At 39.6% G+C, this 26,871-nt stretch overlaps 1 protein-coding gene across 1 annotated transcript; it reads right to left on the bottom strand.

Annotated features, from left to right (window-relative positions):
• Positions 1 to 5,634: 5,634 nt before the first annotated feature.
• On the bottom strand, positions 5,635 to 22,603 carry BCL7A (B-cell CLL/lymphoma 7A). The gene is made up of 6 exons (XM_014964655.1): positions 22,517 to 22,603; positions 18,837 to 18,918; positions 15,317 to 15,413; positions 13,384 to 13,551; positions 10,224 to 10,345; positions 5,635 to 9,238 (listed from the first exon to the last, which is right to left on the bottom strand). Exons 1-6 carry the CDS (start codon positions 22,549 to 22,551, stop codon positions 9,167 to 9,169), a joined length of 576 nt encoding a protein of 191 aa, XP_014820141.1. The 5' UTR covers positions 22,552 to 22,603; the 3' UTR covers positions 5,635 to 9,166.
• Between the last annotated feature and the right edge of the window lie 4,268 nt (positions 22,604 to 26,871).

Genomic DNA, 26,871 nt, shown 5'->3' on the forward strand with positions numbered 1-26,871 from the left:
GCCCCGGGCCGGCCCCCGCCGCTCCGCGCCGCCCCGCTTAAAGGAGACGGAGCGGCCCCGCCGCCGCCGCCGCCCCTCCCCTGCGGCCTCCCCGCTCCCGCCTCAGCCATCTCCCTCAGCGGCGGCGGGCCCGGGCAGCCCCTCGGGCCCCTTTCCCTCAGCGAAGGGTCCATCGCGCCATTGCCACTCTCGAGGCCGCTTTCTCTCGGCAACATGCCCTGAGGGAGAGCCCCAGGCCGCCATCACTCACCCCGAAGGCCACTGGAAAACGCCCCTGAGGGTGTTTTTCCTCAGTGAAAGCAGCAGCCCGCCAATCACCCGGGAGGCGGCTTTCCCTCAAGGCACCCCTCTAGGCCACTTTCCCTCCTTGGCCCTTTAGTGACAAGAGGAGGGCTTCTTCCAAAGAAAGGGCTCTCCTCCCACACCCCCCAAACCAGACGGTTCTTGGCCATAAGTGACACCCATCCCCTAACCCCACTCATGATGGTGGAGCAGCCCCCACTTTCCATCACCACCAGCCTCACCACAAAAGTGGAAGGCACTGATGCCACAAGGCCTCGGTGTCACACTACTGTTGCCCTGTCCCTATCGAGGACTGTCCTCACTCTGCCCGAAGGCCACTGGTTTAAACAATCCAGTGTGGCGCTTCCATCCAGCAGGACAACATCAAGGGACTTAAAATCCCCCCCGCCTCTAAGTTTAAGGGACTCATGAACATGAGAAGATGCAGGGGACAGCCCAGAACCGGCTGGAGAATGTTGGCAAAATAGTGATTGTGCTAGAAATATTTCATGGATTTAAACTAATACAGTAAATTGCTTTTTTTTTTCCAGAAACAGTCTGCGAGAAGCCAGGGCAGCGACAGAAGTAGCTGGAGACCTGCAGCAAGAGAGGCTGCAAACACAGCTGGAGAGACCAGCCTGCAATCGCAGGGAAAAGCTCAAGCCTCAGAGGTTCTACGGCCAGCCTGGTTTCTCACACCTCACCCACGTACCTGCTCGGTGGCGTGCATAAAGTAAGCACAGTTGTTCCAGGGGAAGTAAAGATCAGATTTCATCCTTCTCAAAAGCATAAAGGAAACAATGGATCTGCAGGTCAAGATGAAAGCACAGCAACAGGGCCAGAACATCTATTACAGCGCAAAACCTCATACACATACCTATGTATATACAAAGTCAATAGAAAAGAGCTCTAGCTTGCCCTGTAGAGGAAGCCTCCATCATCAAGAGAGCAATTTTATTCTAGGTGGCATACTCCAAAGCGTTTATACTAAATTGCTCATATTCTCTCAGTTCTAGGACCTTGTACTTAAAAAGAAAAACCAGGCTCTGCTACACAGTCATCCTCAGGAGGGAGAAAAAAAGAGGGCACATTAAATTGCTACATGCTACTTTTTCTGCTTTGTAAAAGCAGAAATAAGATCAAGGGAAGCTCAAGGGATGAGCTAGCAACTCTTGGGCACGGAAGGAAGAGGCATTCCTGCAGTATCACAATTATGTCCTTGCAGTGATCTAATATTCTCTGTTAGAGAGAATGAAATCAAGAGAAATCACTGTGTTTAGGGGAGCAGTGGTAGGTCAAATACTTCCCCAGACATGAAAGGAGCAGGAAGGCATGGACGCATCATGTGAGGGCTCTGTTTAACATTCAGCTCTTAGTCAGCATCACGTATGACTAAAATTCTTAAGAAAAGGCCACAGGCATATTTAGCTTCAAAGCTGGTTATTGCTACCTTATATTAATGCTGGTTTTAAAAAAAGAAAATAAAAAAAAAAAAGCAATGCTATCTCCGAGCAAGATATTCTGACTGGGAGTACTTTAAGTGAAAAAAAAAAAAAAAAAAAAAAAAAAAAATTAAAACATTTCAAAACAACATTCATAGTTTTATAGTACCTAAGTCTTACATGTAGTTTAAGAACTAAACCTGAACTGAAAAAACAAAAGAAAATAATCACACGTCATTACCAGCACTGTATGCAGTACTTCCATGACAACAGCCTATACATTTACCTCACAAAATTATAAGCAAGCCAGGCTTGCTTCTTCCTGTCTGAAAAGAGGGGTAACTTGTTAAAATAAAGTCATGAGGTGGCAATGCAATTTTCAAAGAAGAGCTAGCAGCACCCCAGACCATCATTTAAAATAGGGATAGCAGTCTTAAGCTATGACTAACATTTGATGCAGTTCAGGGTTTTATCTTCTTGCCATCCTCAGAGCAAATACTGCAGACATAAAGAAAGAGGCATCCCTGAAAAGAAATCCAATTATTTTGGAGACAGACCTCTTGGTTTGCCTTTTTAAAATTGGCATTTACGTGATCAGCAACAGGCCAAGACTCCCAGCTATCCTCTCCTCCTCCACAGTAAGGGATTCCAGGAGGCACAGGGAAACACTAAGGGGCCACTGCAGCTTCTTTTGAGGATGCTTTTTCTTACTGCTTCTTTTTAGCAATCTGCAGCGTCAGGTGAAACGCAGGCCACCATCTTCTGATGATGTTCCTTCACCAGCACAGGCTTTCAGCACAGGAGGAGACAGCCATTTACCGACTTAGAATTCAGCTGTAATACACACCAAACAGAGAGGCATTCAAGCCCTTTAAAAAATATACCCACAGTGTACTCCACAACACTTAGTGGTAAGAGATTATCCTCCTAAATCTACAGACAGGAAGATAAGCATTTCCATTTTGATGAGGTGCAGGAGCTTAGAGAATCTTACTCACAGCCTCAGACTACGGGGCTGGCTGCAGGTGCTGGGAGTCCAGCCATCCCGTTACCGCTCCGCTGGCTCCTCTGCCTGTCCTGCTCCCAGGCAAACCACAGGCCAACCTCCAGCGCCGTGCCCTGCCGCTCGGCTGGGCTGTGGCTCACTCCTTCATTCCTTACTGGCACAAGCCTTACCTTTGCAGAGGCCTTTACTTCTGGGACTCATCTTGAATCATATCTTCATTTTTACCTGTTCTTTTCTCCCCCCCTCTCTCTCCAGTTCCACACTGTATATAATTCTCTTATACAACTCTTCTGATTTAATTCACTAATACAGAGAAGAGAAAAAAAACTGACTAAAATTGGGTAGTTTTCTTCCCAGATTAGCAAATTTAAGTTGCTGACGGGAGGATGCTACGACCACCTCAATAAATGCAAAGGAGGCAACAAAACCAAGGTGGGAGCAGGCAAGCGGGCTGTGGCTGGCCCTTCCTGCAGCAGTGAGCCAGCAGAGTGCTTCAGCTGCCTGGGAAACTGCAGGCTACTTTGAGACAGAGCCCACAGAACACTAAAAATAAGCTGGACACTTTATATCCATCTTGAACGCAAGGAATCTTTCCAAAACTCTTAAGGAGTTTCACCCTTGCCAGCATCAGACTGCAGCATGTTTCCAAACTGAAGCGTGTTTCCACACTCTGCCCTCCTCCCTCCAATTTAAGTTACTCCATGCCCTGCTGCTCGGCTGGGCTGTGGCTCATTCCTTCATTCTTTACTGGCACAAGCCTTACCTTTGCAGAGGCCTTTACTTCTGGGACTCATCTTGAATCATATCTTCATTTTTACCCGTTCTTTTCTCCCCCCCTCTCTCTCCAGTTCCACACTGTATATAATTCTCTTATACAACTCTTCTGATTTAATTCACTAATACAGAGAAGAGAAAAAAAACTGACTAAAATTGGGTAGTTTTCTTCCCAGATTAGCAAATTTAAGTTGCTGACGGGAGGATGCTACGACCACCTCAATAAATGCAAAGGAGGCAACAAAACCAAGGTGGGAGCAGGCAAGCGGGCTGTGGCTGGCCCTTCCTGCAGCAGTGAGCCAGCAGAGTGCTTCAGCTGCCTGGGAAACTGCAGGCTACTTTGAGACAGAGCCCACAGAACACTAAAAATAAGCTGGACACTTTATATCCATCTTGAACGCAAGGAATCTTTCCAAAACTCTTAAGGAGTTTCACCCTTGCCAGCATCAGACTGCAGCATGTTTCCAAACTGAAGCGTGTTTCCACACTCTGCCCTCCTCCCTCCAATTTAAGTTACCACAACACATTAGCCAAGTACCAAGCCAACAGTAAGTACCTTAAATTACCTGCAGGTTGCTGTAATTACATTGGCCAGATCTATTTGTTTGTTGTTGTTACAACAACAACAACCACCACCACCTGCCCCCACCCCACAATATCAAGACACCTTTGATCCACTGAAAAGGTGAATCATTTTACGCATTACCAAATGAGACAACACCATAGAATGCACATTTAAAAATACCATTTATAAAAAACAGAAATTTATTGTAAATTTAAAAAACAAACTGAGATTAAGTTTCTTGATAAAAATTATTCACGCAGCATTCATGTTGTGATTTTTTATTTTATTTTTGAAATGAAACCATTGTACATTGTACAAACCATAACTACCGATGGAATAAATAAGTGAAAAATTATACTGCTGTACAACACACACACACACAAATCATAAGATGGAAAACGATTAAGTATTGAAGAAAACAAAATTCTTTACACCTTCTACCAGGCCCTTAGATATAAAGAACATTCCAAAACATGACAATGTTATGTATGAAGATAGCCACCCAAAACCAATATTTTATACTGCCTTGTTGAATTTTTTTTTGTTGTTTTGTAAGTGCCAGCACTTTTTGGAATGTTTAACAACTACTTTCCCAAGCATAAAAATTCCAAGGAATAGTTCTGATATAAAATGTTTGGCTGAGTAAATCGCTTATTTGGAAGGCCTTCCCACATGTTCCACAAACTCAGCTAATTTACTTGCGTCTAGTTTCTTTTTTTTTTTTCTTTTTTTTTTCAGCCTTTACTTCTGGGACTCATCTTGAATCATATCTTCATTTTTACCTGTTCTTTTCTCCCCCCCTCTCTCTCCAGTTCCACACTGTATATAATTCTCTTATACAACTCTTCTGATTTAATTCACTAATACAGAGAAGAGAAAAAAAACTGACTAAAATTGGGTAGTTTTCTTCCCAGATTAGCAAATTTAAGTTGCTGACGGGAGGATGCTACGACCACCTCAATAAATGCAAAGGAGGCAACAAAACCAAGGTGGGAGCAGGCAAGCGGGCTGTGGCTGGCCCTTCCTGCAGCAGTGAGCCAGCAGAGTGCTTCAGCTGCCTGGGAAACTGCAGGCTACTTTGAGACAGAGCCCACAGAACACTAAAAATAAGCTGGACACTTTATATCCATCTTGAACGCAAGGAATCTTTCCAAAACTCTTAAGGAGTTTCACCCTTGCCAGCATCAGACTGCAGCATGTTTCCAAACTGAAGCGTGTTTCCACACTCTGCCCTCCTCCCTCCAATTTAAGTTACCACAACACATTAGCCAAGTACCAAGCCAACAGTAAGTACCTTAAATTACCTGCAGGTTGCTGTAATTACATTGGCCAGATCTATTTGTTTGTTGTTGTTACAACAACAACAACCACCACCACCTGCCCCCACCCCACAATATCAAGACACCTTTGATCCACTGAAAAGGTGAATCATTTTACGCATTACCAAATGAGACAACACCATAGAATGCACATTTAAAAATACCATTTATAAAAAACAGAAATTTATTGTAAATTTAAAAAACAAACTGAGATTAAGTTTCTTGATAAAAATTATTCACGCAGCATTCATGTTGTGATTTTTTATTTTATTTTTGAAATGAAACCATTGTACATTGTACAAACCATAACTACCGATGGAATAAATAAGTGAAAAATTATACTGCTGTACAACACACACACACACAAATCATAAGATGGAAAACGATTAAGTATTGAAGAAAACAAAATTCTTTACACCTTCTACCAGGCCCTTAGATATAAAGAACATTCCAAAACATGACAATGTTATGTATGAAGATAGCCACCCAAAACCAATATTTTATACTGCCTTGTTGAATTTTTTTTTGTTGTTTTGTAAGTGCCAGCACTTTTTGGAATGTTTAACAACTACTTTCCCAAGCATAAAAATTCCAAGGAATAGTTCTGCTATAAAATGTTTGGCTGAGTAAATCGCTTATTTGGAAGGCCTTCCCACATGTTCCACAAACTCAGCTAATTTACTTGCGTCTAGTTTCTTTTTTTTTTTTCTTTTTTTTTTCTTTTCCTTTCTTTTTTATTTTTGTATTTATTTGTAACTGAAGCTCCAACATTCAGCATTGTAGCAAGGAAGCACTTCTTGATATTTGCACTATTTCTAAAACATTAGCTGTATGAGAACTTTCAGTCATCTTGAAGAAAACTACATCTCTCCTTCTGCTCCACGTCTCAACGCTTTCAATAAACCCTTTTACAGTGAGTTCATAAAACAAGTTTCTGGTAGAGATAGGTCCAAGCCAAAAAAAGATGGATTTAGATCTGGTTTCAAACCTCAATTCAATGTTCTGGTTTGGTCCCATCTGTACTTTCTGGCATTAAAATGTGTTTAATCACATCCGTTGGCCCATAAATGTTATCAGGCACTTCAAAAAAAGACTAATAACAGTCTTATACACTATTTTGGATTTCTTCATACCAGATAGTGTCAAAGTCTCTTCCCTTAGAGACTGACAATAACAGGTCTAAGGAACCCAAATCTATCTGCTTGTTCAGTTGTCTGTTGTCACTAGAATCTCTGGTTAAAAAAAAAAAGTTCTGAATGTATTCTGTATAAGCTGTAAATAAAGCGTTACTATTTTAGAAATAAAGCCTCTAGGAATATGGTTATGATGCCTTGTCTTGTAAGCCACAGAACAATGAACAGTTCTGAGCAGAAGCCACAGGAGAGAAAAGGAAGTTTATAATTAAACCTGTTGATGTCAATAATGCCAATAAATGCTTCTATCTAATGAAAAATTTGAGGTATTTTTAGTGCTATTTATATATTTTATTTCTTCCTAAAGTACAGGAATTAGTTTCTAAACGAAAAGTCTATTTACTCCCTTGGAAATGTCTACAAAATTAAAATTAAAAACTTGCTGTGATGCACCTGAAGATAGGGATTAGTAAACATGACTACTTGTCAAAGGTGGCATCAGATTTGTTTTGTTTAAGCATTAAAAACAAGAAAAAGTTAGTAAATCAAAAATATTTTTAAGTTTGAATCTTTCTAAATTTGCCCGTTTAATATATCAATAGAACTTCTCACAAAATATCACTTAAATCTGAATGTAATATACATACAAATCAATCATCATTGACCAGTTATCCACATTTTAGGCATACACACAATTCAAGAGAGAATTCTACCGTTTCATTGCATATATTGTGCAAATACAGTTTTTGGCTCCTCATTTCCTTATTTTCAGAATGTTAATGGACTTCATGATCAAACCAGAAATCCCAAAAAAACTTATTAGGGAGCACACTGTTTTCATTAATGATTTGCAATCAAATTTTATTCAGTTAAAATCCAAAAAGTTTTATTTCAACATAAAGGAAAAGTTCCGAAAGTGAGAGTGTCATATGTTACTTGGAGTTCAATCCTACAAACATCTTCTGGAAGGTCAGTATTGGCTCCCCACTCCTCCCTCCCTCCTCTCCCCCCCCAGCCCCTCCATTTCCCCATTGTTTTTTCATAACAAAGTGGTAATTGCAAATGCAATGCAGTAGTCTAAGTGCAAGCCATTTTCACTATTGGAGAATTCAGAAATAAATAAGCTTCATGAAGAGCTAATTATGAAAATGTTTCAACTGGAAGCAATTTATTTCTTTTTTTTTAATTTAAAAAAGTATTTACAGTTCCTAGCTTACAAACTATATGCAACCATTTTCATAGCTGTGAGATCGTATTTTAAATTACAAGTTCCATCTCCCCCACAAGGCGAAGAAAGGCTACGGGCCTGACCCAGAAACACGCAGGTCCCACCGACAGCAGGTAATTCCTAACTGGGAGCTCGCCCTGGAAGTACAAAGCCCACTGGAAGATCAGGCCCTCGTGACCTGGTATCAGTGGATGCTTCTGCACTTCTCCGTGCCAGGAATTTGAAGGGAGTTGCACATACTTTAGTGCCTTTCAATCAACTTTAGCGTAAGCACATTTCAACATAATTGGAAAAGAAGGAACGCTTCTAACAATGATGTAGGGACGATGGAAACAACAAGGCTTATTTACAAGACTTGCTGAAAGAAAAAAAAAAGAGAAATCCCAAATACAGTATTAACCTGGAACACAGAAGTAAACATCTTATAAACAGTACAATGAAATCCAGTTCAGTGAAAACATGATATCAAAAAAGACCAATTGAAAATAAATTCATTGTGCATCAATCCCTTTGATCCTATTTATGTACATAGTGGAACTTTTCTGTAAAGCAAGTTGTACCCAGTACAGAGATCTGGACCTAATACGTAAGTATTTTAACTGCTGTGTTATAGTATATATTCAGATCTGGACTATAAATGGTAAACAGATCATGTTAACTTCTGATGAAGTTAAGTATTTAGAAGACCAAATTTACAGTTGCGAATGCCATGCATTCAATAAAAGATCTCCACTATAGCTGCTAAAATAAAATATCAAGCTCCTTTTTCTCCTTGGACTCCAAGAGTGAAAATGGCTTCCTGATCTGTATTTGTTAAAAATTTAAGCACCAGGGATTTAAAAATCAAAAACAAAACAAAAACCCCAAACAAAAAAAAAAAGGAAAGAAAATAAAAAGCAAAAGCCTTACTACATGGCATTATACAAACATAGGCCACTTTGCAAAGGAGACAGTTGCAAAACAACTTTTAAAAGTTAGCACTGTTTTCAGAACACAAGGCACAAAACAAAAGCAGACATCACGCCAGAACAATGAACTTCACATGAAAGCTAATACCTGACCTGTACCATCCTTAAATATCTTACAATGTTAAATAGAGAAATGAAAAAAAAAAAAAAATACAGCAGCAACATAATTGTAATTTTGACTTTAGAAACAGTGCGTAGACCCCTCCTGAGTTGTTTACTCCAACCATTTCAGAGACAGTAACTTAAAAGTTCTCAATGTTTGTTTCACAGGAAAAAGTTTTCAGTGTCTGAGAAGTTAAACCTTTGTTAGGCTTTCTTGGATTTTTGCTTGGTAACTTGAAAAGTTAGGAGTTCTGTCCTCATCCAAGAGAAGATGCTTAAGTAAGGTTGTTCTATAATTAAGCCCACTGATGTACCTTACATAAAAACTGACCAGAAAAATCTATAGTCTAAATCTCTTCAACATTTTGTTGGGAAGCCTCTACTTTCATCTTTTTAGAAGGTGGCACTCCTTCAGAGTCCTTAATGGAGGGGGAAAAAGAAAAACAACCACGTTATCATTGCACTGAATTTCAGACGCCATAAACATCAAACAAAAAGCATGAACAAATTCCCTGGTGTCTCAACTTGTAAAATACAAAGCAACCCTGGACGTGAGAATGACGTGACCAAGCGCATTTGCTTCTTGAAATCATTCCTCCATTTCCATCTTACCTCAACACCTTTACACGCGTTGTCGTCTACTGACAAAGGGTAAAAATTCTAGTTCCGGGCTAAAAATCACAGTGAATATTCCAAGCAACAGCCTTGATGCATAGTTATTCATGGAATCGCCCAGCTCCACACTCGAGCACAACCTGCACTGAGTGCCCATGCGTTTTCTCCTGCTGTAGCCAAAGCAATCTCTACAGAACAGAACACGCAGGGTTTGGAAAGCGCAAAGTGTGCACTGAAACAAACCACCCACCCGCAAGGAAAACCAAGGGACAGAGCAGTGCCCTGCCCGAGGAACTCGGTGTGAGGGGACAACTACAAGGATAATTTCTTCCTCCCACCCACCCAGAATTTTTCAGTTTACCAGCGAGTAAATATCCAAACATCTCGTCCAATGAATCTACAAAAAATAACTTTCCTAACTGCATTTACTTTTATAGAAGGTATTTTACTTCTGAATGGTCCTCAAAGGGGCCTGTCCAGTAGGTTAGGTCCAAGCAATATATTAACATGAAATTTTAATATTCCCTTACAAAATTAACAGGCTGGTTTAGAAAACTGAAAAGTAAATCAGGTAAGTCTGGTCTTACTGTTCAGATTATGTGAAATGCAAGAAACCAATCAAATTAACCACAAAACAAGATACAGGTACATATCATAATCTATAGCTACTTTACTGTCATCAGCTTTGGAAATGAGTCTAAACACACAACCGGCCTCCTTACATTTGCTTTTTGGTAAAAATACTCTTTTCCAAATTCCAAGTAATTGGGCTTTTACACTTAAAGTTACCTGAGAGTTTTTAGATGCCTCTGTAATTATATCGTTTTCTCCAGAGGACTGAATTTCTGCTTTCTCTGAACTATTCATGGAATTTTCCATTGAAGACTGTGAATTCTGTTCATCGGAGGTATCTGAAACGTCAAGAAATAATTTTAAACAAACGAGTGAAAGCACTCAGCAGGAGCTTTTACCGTGTCTTCTCATTAGCAAGAATATCCCATAAATAAGCATAAACTTCACCCAGAGTTGCTGGGCTCAGTCCCTAGAGGGAGCTACGCTCCCGCACACGCTGGGACTCGGGACTGTGTCAAAGCTGCTGGCAAACAAATTTCAACAAACTTTGCAATCAGGCTGATCCGCAAGGAAACTCACTGCAAATCAGAAATAAAAGGCTGCTACAAAAAGGGCTGAATTGTGATAACTAATGGATCTAAAACTCTGTAGCTAAGGAGAGAGAATAATGTTATCTGAATCAAAATTCAGCCATATATTTATAATCTACTTTTTTGCTTGATACTAAATTTTCAAGATTAAATTTAAACTTTCCTTACCATTAAGGATGTAGAATTTTTAATTCTGGTGCACACTTACTAAATTTAGACTTTCTTTACCATTAAGGCTGTAGAATTTTTAATTCTGGTGCACACTTACAGAGAAGTCTTCCAGCTTGTTATAGCCCTTACCTGCTTACAATTTTTGTGGTTTTGGTGTTTGGTTTTGTTGTTTTTTGTTGTGGGTTTTTATTGTTGGGGGTTTTTTTCCCAAAAACCCTTCTCCCTTTCTCAAAGCAAGACTTACAGAGGACTCAGGGTTAATTCACCCATTCACTTGAAGAGGGGATAGGGACACTTAAAATGTCTTTACAGGTTAAAAATGCCTGGAAGTTTAACACAGTATGTCTAGAAGCAGAGACTCAACAACAAATAAACCACCCAAACCCCTCTGTTTACAAAAGGCCAGGTATATTTATTTCAGTATCCACATCAACACAGTGTAAGGACTGGAACCCATTCTTTCCTTCACCTCGTTTAAAAATCCTTTTTGACTTGAATGAATTCTCAGAAGTATGCATGGAGTCAAGTTTTATAAAGTCATCTCACCACAGGTCCCTGACCCAAGAAACATATAAATTTATTCTAGATGAAGAGAAATGCAAGATCAAAAAAATTTTTGGATTACTTTGATTAATGAAGATGACATAACCAGTGAGTAACGGATGTTTTTGTGGTGCACTGTACAAAAAGCATCACAAGACCAAGCTGAAAGTTTCTGACTGAATTCAAGATAAAGTGACGCCTCTGATGAGCGGTCTCAAAGATCATATTCAGCAAAGTCAGACAGAATCATCTTCCTTTCCATGTCTCACCAGAAAAGCATGTTCAAACTGATAAAGAAACAAGTCCCAAGGGTCAGAAGGAACTTCAATTTCAATTTCTGCCCTGTATGTCTCAGTATACATTGCAACTTGAGCTCACACTGTGTGATGTGCCCATCTCCACACAACAAAATCACATCTAGAGCAATATCCACAGGGGACAGTTCACAGCTGCTGTCTTCTCTTCCAGGTGCTGCTGACAACTACTGGTCATTCAATGCCTGCAAGGACTTGTTTGCACAGCAAACTGCCCCCTGAATGCACCTGTTTTGTTTGAAGAAGTCCACACTAGGCATTCCTGACCACCCAAACTGTCCCCAAGCTTTAAGGAACCTCCCTGATTTCAGCCCAGGAACATGGGATAGACCTACAAGGTCATTAACCCTATCCAGCTGAATAATGTCACAGTTCCAGCAGTTTGGTTGATCCTAACACTTTGGTAGATAAATAGTTATTTACTAGATTTTTAAACACAGCATATAACCAATAGAAAAAAAAATACATTAATAATGGGTATTTTTTGTCATTACTTCTCCCTTTCATTTTACAGTAACTGTCTCTGGAACGAATCCAGAGAACTTGGTACGATTTCCCCCGAACCTAAATTTAGTCAGGGAGCACGTATGCTATGTAACAACTTCACACAAGCAGGTTCAGGCAATATTAGACCTAGGAGTAAATTCCTTACCGTAATACATTAATAACGGGTATTTTTTGTCATTAATTCTCCCTTTCATTTTACAGTAACTGTCTCTGGAACGAATCCAGAGAACTTGGTACGATTTCCCCCGAACCTAAATTTAGTCAGGGAGCACGTATGCTATGTAACAACTTCACACAAGCAGGTTCAGGCAATATTAGACCTAGGAGTAAATTCCTTACCGTTTTACCATTACCAAACATGCTAGTTGAGACTTTTTTCTTTGAAGGATATGGCACTCTGATTTATTCCAATTTGGTAATGATTCAGTTGAACAATGACAACATTTAACATACTTAACCATTCTGACATTACCAAGATAAAGGCTCTAAATTTAAATTGGTTACTGGATCTACTGAGCTAAGAACTAAATCAGGAGGGCATAATTTAATTGCTTTGCTATGGGAAGAATTCTGCAACCAATTCATTAGAATGGTGTTAAGGACATCTTTTATCTGTTATAATAGGATGAAGAAAGTTATCTTCACAAGAATAGAGAGTATGTTTCAATTACCCAAAATACCATTTTAAAAGCAAGGTTCAGAACAATCTCTTAACCCACATGTATTTTTAATCTGCGTGCAACTGCAGTACAATATTGTAACACTTTTAGAAAATTAGGCACAGAATTCAGAGCTAACTTTTGAATAAGTAACTAGCAGGGGTAAGAAAAAATAAAGCTTACATTATAGTTTACACAACTAAAAAAAATTTCAAAGCATCTCACCTCTATTTTACTTTACACTAGATAATGAATGTTCACGCATCTACAAAAGTACTACTTTCCAGGATTTGTATGATTACATGGCAGCAACCATTTTAAAGATGATTTTAAATTATTTCTTCTTTCAAGACTGAGATTTTGACAACAATAAGACACATATTTTGTTTATTTCCTCTCTGAAAAGACTCTGAATGTCAATCTGACCTTTCCAGTTGTATGGAAAGATCACCAGCAGGCCAGAGATTATGGGCATTTTCACCATTTCTTTCAAATTGTTATTATTCAGTTCTTAAAATGGATAAGCAAATAAATGATACACTAAAGGATAACATTTTTTATTTGGCTTTGAAGATGGGTCTTTTCAACTTACCTTCTGAACCAGGCTGCTCCTTTGCTTCTGTCTGAGTTTCGTCAGACTTTACTTCAGTGCCGTCTGCTTGTGTCACCAAGTTCTGTTCTGGTGCTGGACTTGAATTACTACTGTTTTCTTGTTTTATTGGAGAAGCATCAGCTATTGAACTCTGGTTGCTATTGTCATCTGTTAACAAAAAGAGTTAAAATCAAGAAAGTCTAATTTGACAAGATAAACACACCTTATTTCTTCCATAGTTTTCCTGTATCATTTCCTAATAACGGCTTGTTGGGCATCAAGTCCAAGCATTTACACTAATATTACATGTAACTTTTTTTTTTCCCAAACCACAACAAATTTTGATCTTGCAGGCTATGTTGTAATACAGGAGTTTTCAAGCACTTACTAAAAATCAGAAAACTTGAAAAAAGGTGCTCTAACATTATACAATAAAATCTAGAGTGTTTTACTCAAATCTCTTCCAAAAAACCCAGAATTTTGCAACATGAGTAAAACAGATCAAACAAAGTGTCAGTTTCATCTTATAGTTCATATAACACTGGGGTAATTTAGTGTTCAGGCTGCAAATTTACAAATACCCATCACTACAGTGTTCAGATGAGCAGGTAGTTTTGAAGTGTGTCCTGAAGCTCAAAAAAACCTCCCCCAAAAAATTCTCTCAAGGTAAAATGTTTCATCCAGTCCCAGTATCAATAGTTTCTAAGCGATAATTATGCAGAATATTCTCTTAGCCTCCAAAAACTTGGATCACAGTAACTTTCTGCAGTACAGATTGTGTCTTTGTAGTTAACAAGAAATATTCTGCCTGTACTTTCTTCCTCTGAAAACCAGTGACAGTGGTTTAAGTATCTCAGCTAATACTTTATATATTTTTAAGCCAGTCTAACAAACATGGGTAGCCAAGAGGGAAGCTCTTGCTCCTCAAAGAAAATTAACCCAGCAAAACATTATTAGTTAAATTACTAGCATGGAAGTTGATTGAACTCATTACATCCAAAGGACTTCAGAAACACATAGGACCATCTCTTTTCAGAGCAGCTTGAAATCAGCTTATTGTGAATTCATACAGTATGGCTTAAAAACACAAGTGATATATGATAAAAAAACAAGTAGTATATTCACCCCACGGATGGGAGAAACAAGACTTAAGAAAACTAAACGATCTGACCAAGGCAAAAGCTCAGAAGTTTGAAACAGATGAAAAATTAATTCAGATCTGTGAAAAATCCTGCTCAATCATTTAATTGCAAGATCGTACTTGCTGTGAACACTGCAAAAACCAACCAGGAGGCGAAAGAAATGCAAATAAAACTGAAATGAAAAATTTACAGCCCACTAAAAAGTGATCTGCTCTTATCAACTCAAGTAGGTGCTGCATTCTCAGCCATAATTGTTATCCAAACACCTAGAAGGTAAAAAATTTAAACAGCTGAGCTCTGAAAGCTCCTCTGTAATAAACACCAGGTTAATGCTCAACAGTTCACACTTTAAAAAAAATGACCTCGTAGTGCCCGAAGACGCCACAGAACCACAGCTTGCTTTCTTGACTCTTGCAGAATTCTTTTGATCTGAATGACCTACCAAACCAAAAAGTCCAAAACCTGCACAAATTGTAGTAGGTGCCACTGAGACTTTGGGGCTTTGGTTCTCCAAGCAGCAAACTCGGCAGTTACTACTTCACCTGAGGATAGTATTTTGAATGGCAGATATTTCTATTTTTATTTTCATATTTAGCTCCACTAACAATTGTTTCCCCAACAACAATTGTTAGTACATCCACAGAAGAGAACAAAATGAGTCTTTGATCCTCTTTTCACTTTGACTCAATCACGCTGTCCATACATCTGAGCAATGGAAAAATTTGACACTGTGAGCTTATAGTTTCACAGCGGTGTAACAGGGTAATTGGGGCTGACCTTCTCCCACTCACCGTGCATGTCCATCATCCCTGGAGAGGAGCTGTTCTCCGGAGTGGTCACTTCAGAGCCACATTTTTCATCTTTGCCTTTTTTCTTATTCTTATTTTTCTGAAAAACAAGAAATACCACAAACAAATGAGACTATCACTGTGAAGAGAAATCCACGTTGCAATATAATACCCTTCCCATTCATTACTTCTGTAAACATCTCTCAATTTCAAGTGAGAAATAAAGCCAACGTAACAATAACTGACATTATCAATAATGCATTAGTCCCAATAACTGCAGGGCTGTTTTTCTAATTGTATTCTTCATGACACAAAATACTGGGATATAAAGGTTTTTATCCAAAAATTCTAGTAACAGTTAGCACTTAATTACGTTTTTCATCTTTAAACAACTGCATAATTTTTGTAACAAGTACAAAGTTCCCAATAATACCCTTCATTCTACAAACAGGGAATCTGAGGCACAACAACTAAACGGTTTGCTGAAACTGAGTCGGAAAACTTGGGAGATGCTGGCTGCTAACTTTGTACTCCATCCAAAGAGCTGCAAAACCAAGGTCAAAAGAATCTCTGCTACACCAGGGAAAGGGAAGAACAGCGCTGATCAGAGGCAGAGCTAAGATTCATGAAACTACCCTATTTTTGAGCTCGTAACTCTGCTCACTGTATGGTTTATGCATATCAACACACCGCTACAAAACTCAATACATTCTCCCTTTCATATCAGAAAGTTTGTAGGATACACTTAGACAATATGCATGCATGCACAACAGGAATGATAACAGATCTAGAATTTTAACACTAAAGAGACAGCTTTTTACCTCTTTCTCAATGACCAACACTGCAGAGACCTCCTCCTTCTCTACAACTAATGCTGTTTCTTCATTAAAACTAAAAGATGGATTAAGAAAAATCAGATTGGCCTAAAACAAAGAGCATAAGCAAGACAGTCCTACATGAACAATAGGTCACAACATGCTCATGACCAAACAACAGTATGGACTGCAAGCATTAAAACAAAGGAAGAGACAGTAGCATCCATCACGTGGAAAATCTGCGTCTGCTAAGGGATGCAGCATTTTCAATTAAGAGGTGACGTAATGAGTCTCACAGGAGAAAGAGCCAGCTGCACTGCTTTTGGAGCATCCTGCGTGCCTGCTGAGAAGACAATTAAAAGCCTGACTCTAGGAAGAACGCTCGGCAACCCATCCATTGGGATAAGACGGTGTCCTCCAACAAGGGAAGGAACTAAAAACCACAAATATCGTCTAAGACTGAAGAAGAAATTCAACAAGTGATAAGTGGAAGGACTTTTCCATCTATTTTAAACAGATTATTAGGCTTAATTTTAAATTGTATTTTTACTTCAGAGAAGCCAGATTTTATTCCCTAATACATAGCGAAGCAGAGGTGAAAGCACATGGACTTTTTTACCTTTGCAAAATGAAAGTTTGGGGGGGACATAATCTGTCAGGTTTGGTGTTGTTTTTTTTTAAAAGGTAAAAAGGACACTTTTCCCACAGAAGAAATATTGAAAATTGTCTGTAAGCAATTTAAGCCGAAAAGGTTTTTTTTTAAACAGGTTTAACCATCAAAGCAGTGAGGTTCTACAACAGCCTTCCAAAACTAGTAGGAGGAAAGAGCCTGGCTAATTCTAGTTCAAAGAAATGTCAAAGGGTCTTTGGAACAACACGTGAGGGGGGAAGTAATCTAATCTGTGTTCACTAAAATCAAAGACAACTTCCATTTGAAACATGAAGCAGTAAAAAAGATCCCATTCTGCTCTTCTAGTGAAAAGCAAATATACCGTCTGCTCCTTCACAGGTGGATGAAATTGGATATAGAAGGATGCCCACAACAAAATTAAATAGCCAAGATGACCCCTGCCTGATATTTATTTTTAAAAATATATGTGGTTAAGTTTTAATTGTGAGAATTTCCAGAGCAAAAAGAGAGAAGCCTTACGACATCAAGCCTGCAACAACTGCAGCTGCACAACGGCCTCTACTTGTAATGAACAGAATGTTACTGTAGGACACTAAAGTAACTGGCCTTCCACAAGTGTCCCAATTTCAGCAAATCTGCAGCCTAAACCTGAAGATGATGGCTCAAAGAATATAATTAAACTCTGCACATAGAGACTGTTACATAAACCCATTCTTCTTAACATAGAGTCTAACTTCAAGTACCAATCACCTTGAAAATTCATCCAGAAACTCACTAGAAATTCTATTTCAAAGTTGGGTGGTACCTATCATGCAGGCTTAACTGTGTGAAAACAATTTTCAGAAGTGTGAGCCTAAATACCCTCAATCTCTCTCTCCCTCACAAACATAGATAGCACAGCTTTTTCCCCCTAGTATTACAAATAATAAAATCAAGACCAAACATTTGACAACTAGAAAGAATGAACAAGTTTCTGGAAAGAAACCAGGGAAGGTTTCCCCATTCACAAGGGGTTACTTCACAGAGATGCTGCTCAAGCACTGGAAGAATACAAGAGGCTTACCACAACTCCGAGAGTCATGGAAATCTGTGGCACAACCAAAGGTACAGAAATAAACAAACTCAGTCAAAACAACACTGATCCAAAGTAGGCCTTGAATTTGGACTTTGAATAAGACAAGATCATGGTATCGTCTTGCCTGAAAAACCATAATTTTACACATTTACTAACATAGTAGTTTTCTTCCAGGTAGGTCTTAACTCATATTTCAAATAAAGTAAAAGCAAATGACAGCCAAGGAAGGAGTACCAAACTTGGGATATATATTCATCGTATCATTAATTTACACGGTACCATGGATTAGTTTTTATTACAATATTTTATTTTATAAAATGAGAGCAACGTTCATTTTGAAAAACAATTTGTAAGCCCTATGAGCTTTGATTTTTACACTTATTTTTATGCCAAATGATTGTATCGTGGCACATGAACAGTGCACACTAAGAACGTAAACATGATTCATACACAAAACATTTATCAAGAGAAAACACACATTACAACAGAAGCATGTCTGCTGTATCGCTTGGGCTGGACATCTTAATACAAATGATCTCAGTTCCACAGGATTTTTCTACCCTTACTTCAGTGTTTTGCATGTATATTTGAGCAAAACAGCAGCGATGCACAGATAGAATACATTCTCCACACAGTTCCAAACCAACTACTTTCCTTTAAAGCATCAGGCAGAAAGAGGGGAAAAGTAATCGATGTTTCAGTTTTCCCTCCCCACCTCCCAATTATTATGTTACCAAAAGGTTTCAAAAACCAGTTTCAAGCCGATTGTTTAACAGTTATCTGAGAATCGATCCAAGTCGACTCTGGGAAGGCTGCCACCCACTGAACCATCAGCATCACTTTCTGTAGAGATCAGCACCTCCCTAGAGCTCTTCTAGTCAAATGGCTGCAAGACCCACACCAGTTGTAGCTTAAAGGCTCAAAGAATAACAATTATATTCCCTCAACACCATGTTTCCCTGAACATCTTGAAAAAAAGCAAGACATTTGCAGGATACTTACATCATCGACTTTAGGCTCTGTTACTGGTACCCATTTGTAAATCCTTAGGGATGTGTCACCAACTGTCACCCACTTCTTCTCCCTATAAAATTACAACGCAGGAGAAGTTAAAGTTAAACTTTAGATTCAAAAGAAAGCGATCTACTATTGTAAGTTGTCAAGGATTTAAATAGGCTATTAAGTAGGATGATCTCTATTACATCGTCTTTAGTACTGCATTGTGCAAATTGTTCTTTGCATTTCACAAACTTGTTAGAGCACTGCTAACCTCCAGATTTCTCAGGGCTGTTACTTGACTAGGTAGCAGTAATAAGATCTGGATTAAAGGTACAGTTAAGAACAGCTATTGAAAATGCAGATTTAATGCCTACAATTTTCACTTAAGTTTCTAGAGAGCAGAAGAGGTTTTAGACAAACCAGCGTGTTTTGATTGTCATGAAGCTGTTTAATGGTATCAGAAATCTAAATGCATTTTGACCATCTGAGGTTTATTTTTGGGTAGAAATTTGCTGCTAGCAATTTAACATTCACTCAACACTCCTGTCAGACAGCTCTGAAATTCCAGCCTTGGAACCAAGAGCCTTACTGGTAGCAATATGTGCCGTGATGCAGAATTCAGACTCTGGAGAGCCCAGCTCTCTTGGAAAGGAAAGGCTGAGGCTATCAGAAAGGGGAAAAGCATAACCTAGGGCACTGTGTGCAGACCCCCGCCAGCCAGCCGTGCCGTTGTGACATTGACAAATTGTGAAGGAAATCTGGCCGGAGGGCGTCACTACATTAGGGGGTCACACAGTCACAGAGCGCAGAGATGGAAAGGATGCTGAACGCTTAGTTAAGGGATGAATTCCTGGAGCTCTCTTTACAGCAGAATATTAAAAGAAGGTCCACAATGCCAGAGAAATTTCATCACATTTCTGTGATCAAGTTTTCAGGTCACAGATCACCACTGCTGGTTCTTGGGTTTGTAATACAGCTCTGCAAATGGATCGATTAAAAGTTAACAACAAAGACCAATGCCATTAAATATTCAGGAACATCTGAAATTAATTTGGCATGAGATCTCAAGCATTTTTCTTTTTTAAAGACACATTTAAACAATAGATTTGGGATCCAGTTAAGAGATTTTTTTTTTTTTATTAAAAATGTTCTTTGCAGGATGGGAGAAGCTGGATGTGACTCCAAATATATAGATGTGTGATAGCTCCATTTTTAGAAAGGGCTTCCAGAATCAAAAGCAGCCACATTGTACGAATGCCACAAACATCCTCCTGACTATTTGTTTTAGCTATTAAAGCCAATCTTATTTGTTTCTCTTTAGAGGAAACACTTTCCTGTTTGGTTTTTTTTTTTTTAAAAAAAAAAGCAGTTTGATAAATTTTGGATCTGTCCACAAGGATATTTTAATTAAAGTACAAAACTATTTCAGATTTATTTCTTTTCCACTGTTCTTCCTGGAGCACAGTTTTTCCTCAATGTGTTTAGATACATCCGTTTGGGTTCACTAGATGGCTAGATGTCAAAACCCAATGTTACACTAATGTGGAGCTTTACTGCTAGATGTGATAAAAATGACAGTGGAGATGAGGGCATGTCAATAATGAGAGCATACTTAATTGTGAAGAGATGACCATGATATAATTTATTTTTTTTAAAGGATACAACACAAACTAAACTTATTTCTACTTTGGAAAACCTTTGAAATTATTATGGAAATAAAACCAGCTGGGGTTTTGTTTTGGGGTGTAGGGAGAGGTGAATAAATGCTTTAAAAAAAAATAATCAAGATTTTAGTCTTTTCCTACAGCAAAATATTACTTAGAGATGCTGCACTGGAAAACCAAAAGTTCAAGATACCTGTTAGCATCTCAAAGCAGCCTCACACAGCATCTTCACTGGACAGACTGTAGAACACAGGAGGAAACCTATATTAGTAACTTTTTCCTTCTAGTATTAAAGTTAGCCCTGACATTTTAATTCTTTTGAGCTTCTTAAGTACCACTTTAAGATTTGATAACCCTCAACTACAGGGATTTTTTCACTGAATTCAACACATAGTCATTCAGACAACAATGGGAATAAGGATATTTTGTGATGGAAGTACACCAACATCCCAGTCCTGCAAACACTTATGGCTAAAAAGAAAACCCAACAACACACTGCTATTATTCAAATATTTCACATGTGTTAAGCATTTACAATATTGAAGGTTTAAGATCATAAAAGTATTAAAAAACACAACAACCTCCCCTAAAGTTAGTAAAATCATTGGCAGCACAAACACAAATTTGTTAACAAAGAAACATAATGACTTTCAGACATTTAAGATCAACAGGGTAGAATAACTGGAGGATTTAAGATGTTTATTGCAAATAAAGCTTTGAATATTATCTGCAATACTTACTGCCTTTCAATTTTAAACCAAAACTCAAATCCAACAAACAAAAGAAATCCCCAAACCCACAAAACCACTTCTAGTCTCAACACTCACTTTTTTTTTTTGTTGAAAGACACCATCCCAACCCACTGAGATCAGGGGCTTTCCATTTAGAATTGACAATTTACTGATGCTGCCCATAACAATACATTAGCTAAATGCTGTAAAAACTACAAAATATTCCTGCTGACCAAATGCCAAAGTAGGAAAGAGGAATTAGTGAACTCTTGTGCCCATTCTGTTGTGAAATCTTACGTAGTTTTCTCCACGTTTTCCTGCCTGTGAAGTGGATCTGCTGCTGAACCCACTCGTCCTGAGACCCCAACTGGGATTCCACCCCTGCACCTCTACTCCACCTTTGTTCAGTGATCACTAGGCAGTAATTTTTATTGCCCTGTCCCCTGTTATACTATATAGGCTGATCTATATGTTGGTGGATTGGAAAAGGTGGTTGATGGTGCACCATCAAATTGAGAGTTAATTGGGCTAAAAAGGAGCCAATTGTCAACTTTACTTGCCCATGTCTGGCCGACAAATTCCATAGCTTTACAAAAAAAGCACTTTTTCTGGTTTTAAACCTCTCCTGCTCCCCAATGAATGACTCAGGAGTAACAACACTGGAAAATGACAAAACTTAAAATATATACAAGAATGGTTTTTTCATCTCATCTTCCACGCTAAAAAATTTCTTAAATATGTTAGTTACAGTAAATTCAGAAACTAACCAATGCAACAGAAACAAACCCTTACGTTTATCTGAAACCGTGTTAAAGCATTTTTAAATTCTGAACCACATCTGCACAGCATTTAAAGGACAGCCAAGGATACGTTGGGTAAGCATTAGTATCAACACTTCCTTTATTGCTTATGCCTGAGGCATACTAATATCCTAGAACTTCCACAATTATATACTCAATTCCCCATTCTAAATAGCCCAAGACTCTTAAATATATTTATTTTTTGTCTATTAACACTAAAGCTCCAAAGATGACTATCAAATTCCACGTATAAAAGTAATATACCGGTGAGCAAAAGCAACAGTGTATATTACACTTATACATAAAGTGTCAAGGCAGCTTCTGCAGCAGCAATGAGTGCTAGAAACATTTGATGGCACAGAAACAGAAAGCCTTTACTGCCAATATATTACCATTCAAGAAAAGGCTTTCACACTTGTTTGGCTTTTTACCGAGACTGTCATTTATCATAGTGATCTGTATTTACACAAGGATTTACACCCACATACCCCATCTTCTGTTGATGATCACGAAGTGACGTCATAATGCTGAATTTATCACATCACACTCACTTGCATTGCAACAGAGTTTGGTGAAAATCACAGAATTATGACCTCCCTGTGGGATCAAGCAAAGGAGAAAGGGGAATGGGAAAGAAAATGCCATTATTATACACAAAAAGTGCTGAAAAGTGCACAAAAAAAAGATTTTTTTGAAATGCAGGCTTGCTTTTCAAAGCATGCCTATTGCTATGTAGATGTTTGTCTAGTGACTAACGTAGAGTAGCACCAAATATACATGGTGTTTCTTGACCACACTGCAAATACAATAAAATACCATGTAGTACAAATGGGCAAAGACTAACCGTTAAGGACACCTTCTCTCTTGAGTTTCTATAAATATGGTGCATTATGAGAGCCCCTTTTAACTTACACAGGCCAACATGTTTTTAAGCAAGTTCTGCTACATTCCACGTTGCAGCAAGCACCTTTTCCTACAGTAAAGGGAAATATGGCTCACGCATGACAAAACTCTACCTTTTACACTGACTTCTAAGTCAGAGAGCATACCCTGGCTCAAAAAGAAATGATCATCAGTAGGAAAAACTGATCGCAATTCAAGCATGATAACAGCGTGTTTGGGCCATTACGGTACTTCAGAACAGCTCCTAAACACACACTGGGTATTTTTAGTTCAACTGCCACTACTTGAACTTCAGTCTTTGCAGGAAACCAAACACAGCCAATGGAGCCAGACCGAACGAGGGTGGCAATCTGGTAGTAGCAGTCCTTTTCCAAAGACATCGTGTTAAGAAAGTCTATGTCATAACGACTTTTCAGAGTAAGAGCCTATTTTAAGAAGGAAGCATGAGCAGCAAAACCTGCAGAAGCTCAACCTCAGAGCATTACATACCACACAAAAATATTTCAGCAAGTCCGAATGCAGACAGCGAACAGAAAAGCTACAGCAGCATTGTCAGAAATTCTCCTCTAAGTAGCCACAGCTAGTGATCCCAACGAATGGGAACCCAACCCAACCAACACTGCCCATGGCGACTTCGCTCCTCAACTTCTCAGGCTTTGAGAAGCTACAATTCAAGTCATATCTGGCTCTACAGCCAATTCCCTGCCAGAACAAATACTTGGCGCTTTCTCTCATTGCTTTCATCAGCTGCCAAGCTTCACCTCTTCTTCTTAAGGTGCTATCGCTAGATTAGGGCTTTGATGGGTCAGAAAGAGGCCAAAGGACTTCTGCAAAGATACTGCAATTCAAAGAGAAGGCAACACAATGAGATTTCCTCATTCCTGGTGCGTTCTGTGTATCAGAGTACCTATCCCCATCAGCCACACCACAGCTCCATCCTTAACATTTGCATAGTTGCCCAAAAGCTCAGCAGTGCTACTGTACCTGGGCAAATTATTTCACTGCCCCCTAAGACATCCGACCACTTGCGCTTGCCTCCTGCCATTTATTTGTCTTTTAATAAGCATCTGCATTTTCTTCTGTTTAATAAAACAGACTTTTATAAAACAAGAGTGTTTCCAGTATTTTTCTAATGCTGGTTAAGGGCACAGCAGTTTTTACTTCTTTCTTCTTGAGAACCCACTTAGAATCTACACACACCCATCAATCTTTAAAGACAAAAACCAATCCTGTACCATTCATAATTCATTGAGATAAATTTATCTCAGAGGATTTTTTTAAAATAGACTGAAAGAAAAATTTTAAGTACTGTTAAAAAAAAGCAGCACTACTCTGTTAGCCATAGAAATTTAACGTTCCTGTCACACAAATACAACACAGCCATGTATTCTGTAAGACTTGTGCTACGTGTTTTCTAAAATAGATGCTCATTCACAAGAGTGGTTTAAACAAAGGAGATACGGTTACATTAATCACAAGATAAAAATGTAACAGCTTCACTGTTTACTACTAAGTTCCAGTAATACCAGAAGCACTAGGTGCTCTACAAACACACATGAAAATAGGGTACCTGCATCAAAGGGCTCACTGTCTAAGAAAGAACACTAATTTTCTAAGGAACAAAGTCTGCACTGATGGAAACTGCTTTCCAATAGGCATGTTCGTAGAGGTGGCAGTACAGGCATTTGGTCACCCTGCACAGCAAGGCTCCTGCACCTCTCCTCAGATCAATAAAGCTTTGGGCAGCACACACCCCTCTGCTCAGAAGAGTTCACAGCTCAGGCTGCCTCCCCGCTCACCCCTCGGCACGCAGCGCTGCGAGTACACGACCCTCACAAAACTCTCTTCTGTGAAACGCTGGGTGCAAGGTATTTTAATCTTCAGCGGCTGCATTTCCACAGAAGAGCTGTGGATGGCAACAAATTGCTCCTATTATGCAAATAAAACTGCACACTTGGAAATTGCCTATGTGGCCCTTCTGAAGATGCAGGAATTGCTAGTGTGTAAAGTTCAATTTAACAAGCCAAGTCTTCCCAAAACATTTAAACCACAAGACACAGAATCTCTCTTGCTAACTTCCCACTGTACTTGACTGCAGGTAGGGGGGAATCACGAGATTCACCTTCAAATTACGATTCCTTTAAAAATGAGAAAAACAGTTTATGTAAATACTTGAGATTCACACACAAAAAGCCATATCAACACGCCTGGCAATAATCAAAGGAAACATTGCACGATCCTGTACAGGAACCCTTTAAAGCAAGTTGTCTCTCATGAGGGTTAAAATGTACAAAATCTATTTATACCATAAGATTTCTGTTTTATAGAGGAAGCCATAGCAACTGCCATTGATGGCAGAGAGCCCTTGTCAAGAAAAAAAAATGAAAACTTAGACATTTCGTTGAATGGCCAAGCTTCTGCCTCTACTCCTCTCTGAAATCCACGAACTGTGATTCAAAGGAAGTACACTGCACTCATGAATGAAATACCTACAGACAGAACAGTCCCACACATCCAACAACGTTCCTGTTCGAACAAAAGTCCTGTCACATCGCTATACATTGTTCTGACCCTTCAAAGCTGGCCCACCAGTCAGCAAACAGCACTTAAAAATACCACCGGAGTAGAAGAGAGTTCCTGAAACCAACCGAACTGCGGTGCTCGGGCTGCTCCAGCTCCCTACACAATGGCTGGATTCTTTGAAATCCCCATCTCGTGCCCTGCGTTATTGGACACACGTCCCGATTCTTTGTCCAGCTCAAGCCAACGAGCCCATTCATCTGCTCAGGGCCATTTAAATGCAACAATCTGCTTCACCCGAATAACGAACACGTTTAATTCCGTATTTCGCTCTTCTTTTAACGCAAACAAAGCGTTAGCTGTGGACTGCAATAAAAGTGCCCCCTTATTTTACCGGGTTCAAAAAAAGCTGAGTTATGCAGATTAATACCAACTCCAGGGATTCCCCAGTGGATTTCAAACGTTTAAAGGAAGTATTTTAAGACACATGCACAAAGACTACTGAACAGTCAACTTGCTGGAAGAAAGAGATTCCCCCTCGAGTCGCAGTGGCACTGCTCTTTATCCCACCCGAAACCCCCGGACTGACTGTGCAGAACATCGCAGGGACTGTTTTACTGTATTGTTTGAACACCTCACCTTGATTTTCCTAACAAAAGCAGAAGGAAAAGAAAAAAAAAAAAAAGGAAAAAAAAAAAAAGACAAAAGCGGGAAAATGCCAAAACACGTTGAAGGCCTAACAAAAGGGAATTATTTCACTAGGGGTACAACCTTCAATTATATAATTTAAACCAAATTCCAGCGGCAATTAGGCGCTCTCTCCTGCCCAGCCGGAGCGTCGGTGGGAGACGACCCCGCTTACGTGCAAACCCCGGGAACTTGAAAGGTGAGAGAAATTAATAAAAAAATAAACCCTTGAACGCTTCGCAGGGCTTTAAATATGCTTTAAATATATATGTATACTTAAAAACTTCCTTGAGTTCTAGTTCCACACAGACCCGGCGGCGGGGCTCCCCCCAGGCCCGCTCCTCGGGGCCCTTTGTAAGGCAGGGCGGCGGGAGGAGCCGGGCCCGTCCCGTCGCCCGCCCCCGCCCGGCCGGGCCCGGGATCCGCGGTGTGGCGGTCCGGGAGTCGGCGGGGAGCGGCGGGGGGAAGGGGGGGGGGGGGGGGGGAGGGCATGCCCCTTGCCTGCACCTGTGCACACATTCGCACACGCAAACACACACACAGGCAGGCACGCAGGGCTGCAGCCCAGCGGGGAAACACGGAGGGGATCAAGCACTTGGCTCCACTCGCATGCTTACCCTGGAAACAGGCCAAGGACAGCACTGTGTCCACAGGCACCAGGGTCCCTTCCCCTAGCCACGGTCTACTCAGGTGAGACCTTAATTCTACAGGGAAACTCGCAGTGTTGCTGCTG

This window comes from Calidris pugnax, unplaced genomic scaffold (genome assembly GCF_001431845.1).
Source record: "Calidris pugnax isolate Ruff unplaced genomic scaffold, ASM143184v1 scaffold32, whole genome shotgun sequence".
Taxonomy (NCBI): Eukaryota; Metazoa; Chordata; class Aves; order Charadriiformes; family Scolopacidae; genus Calidris; species Calidris pugnax.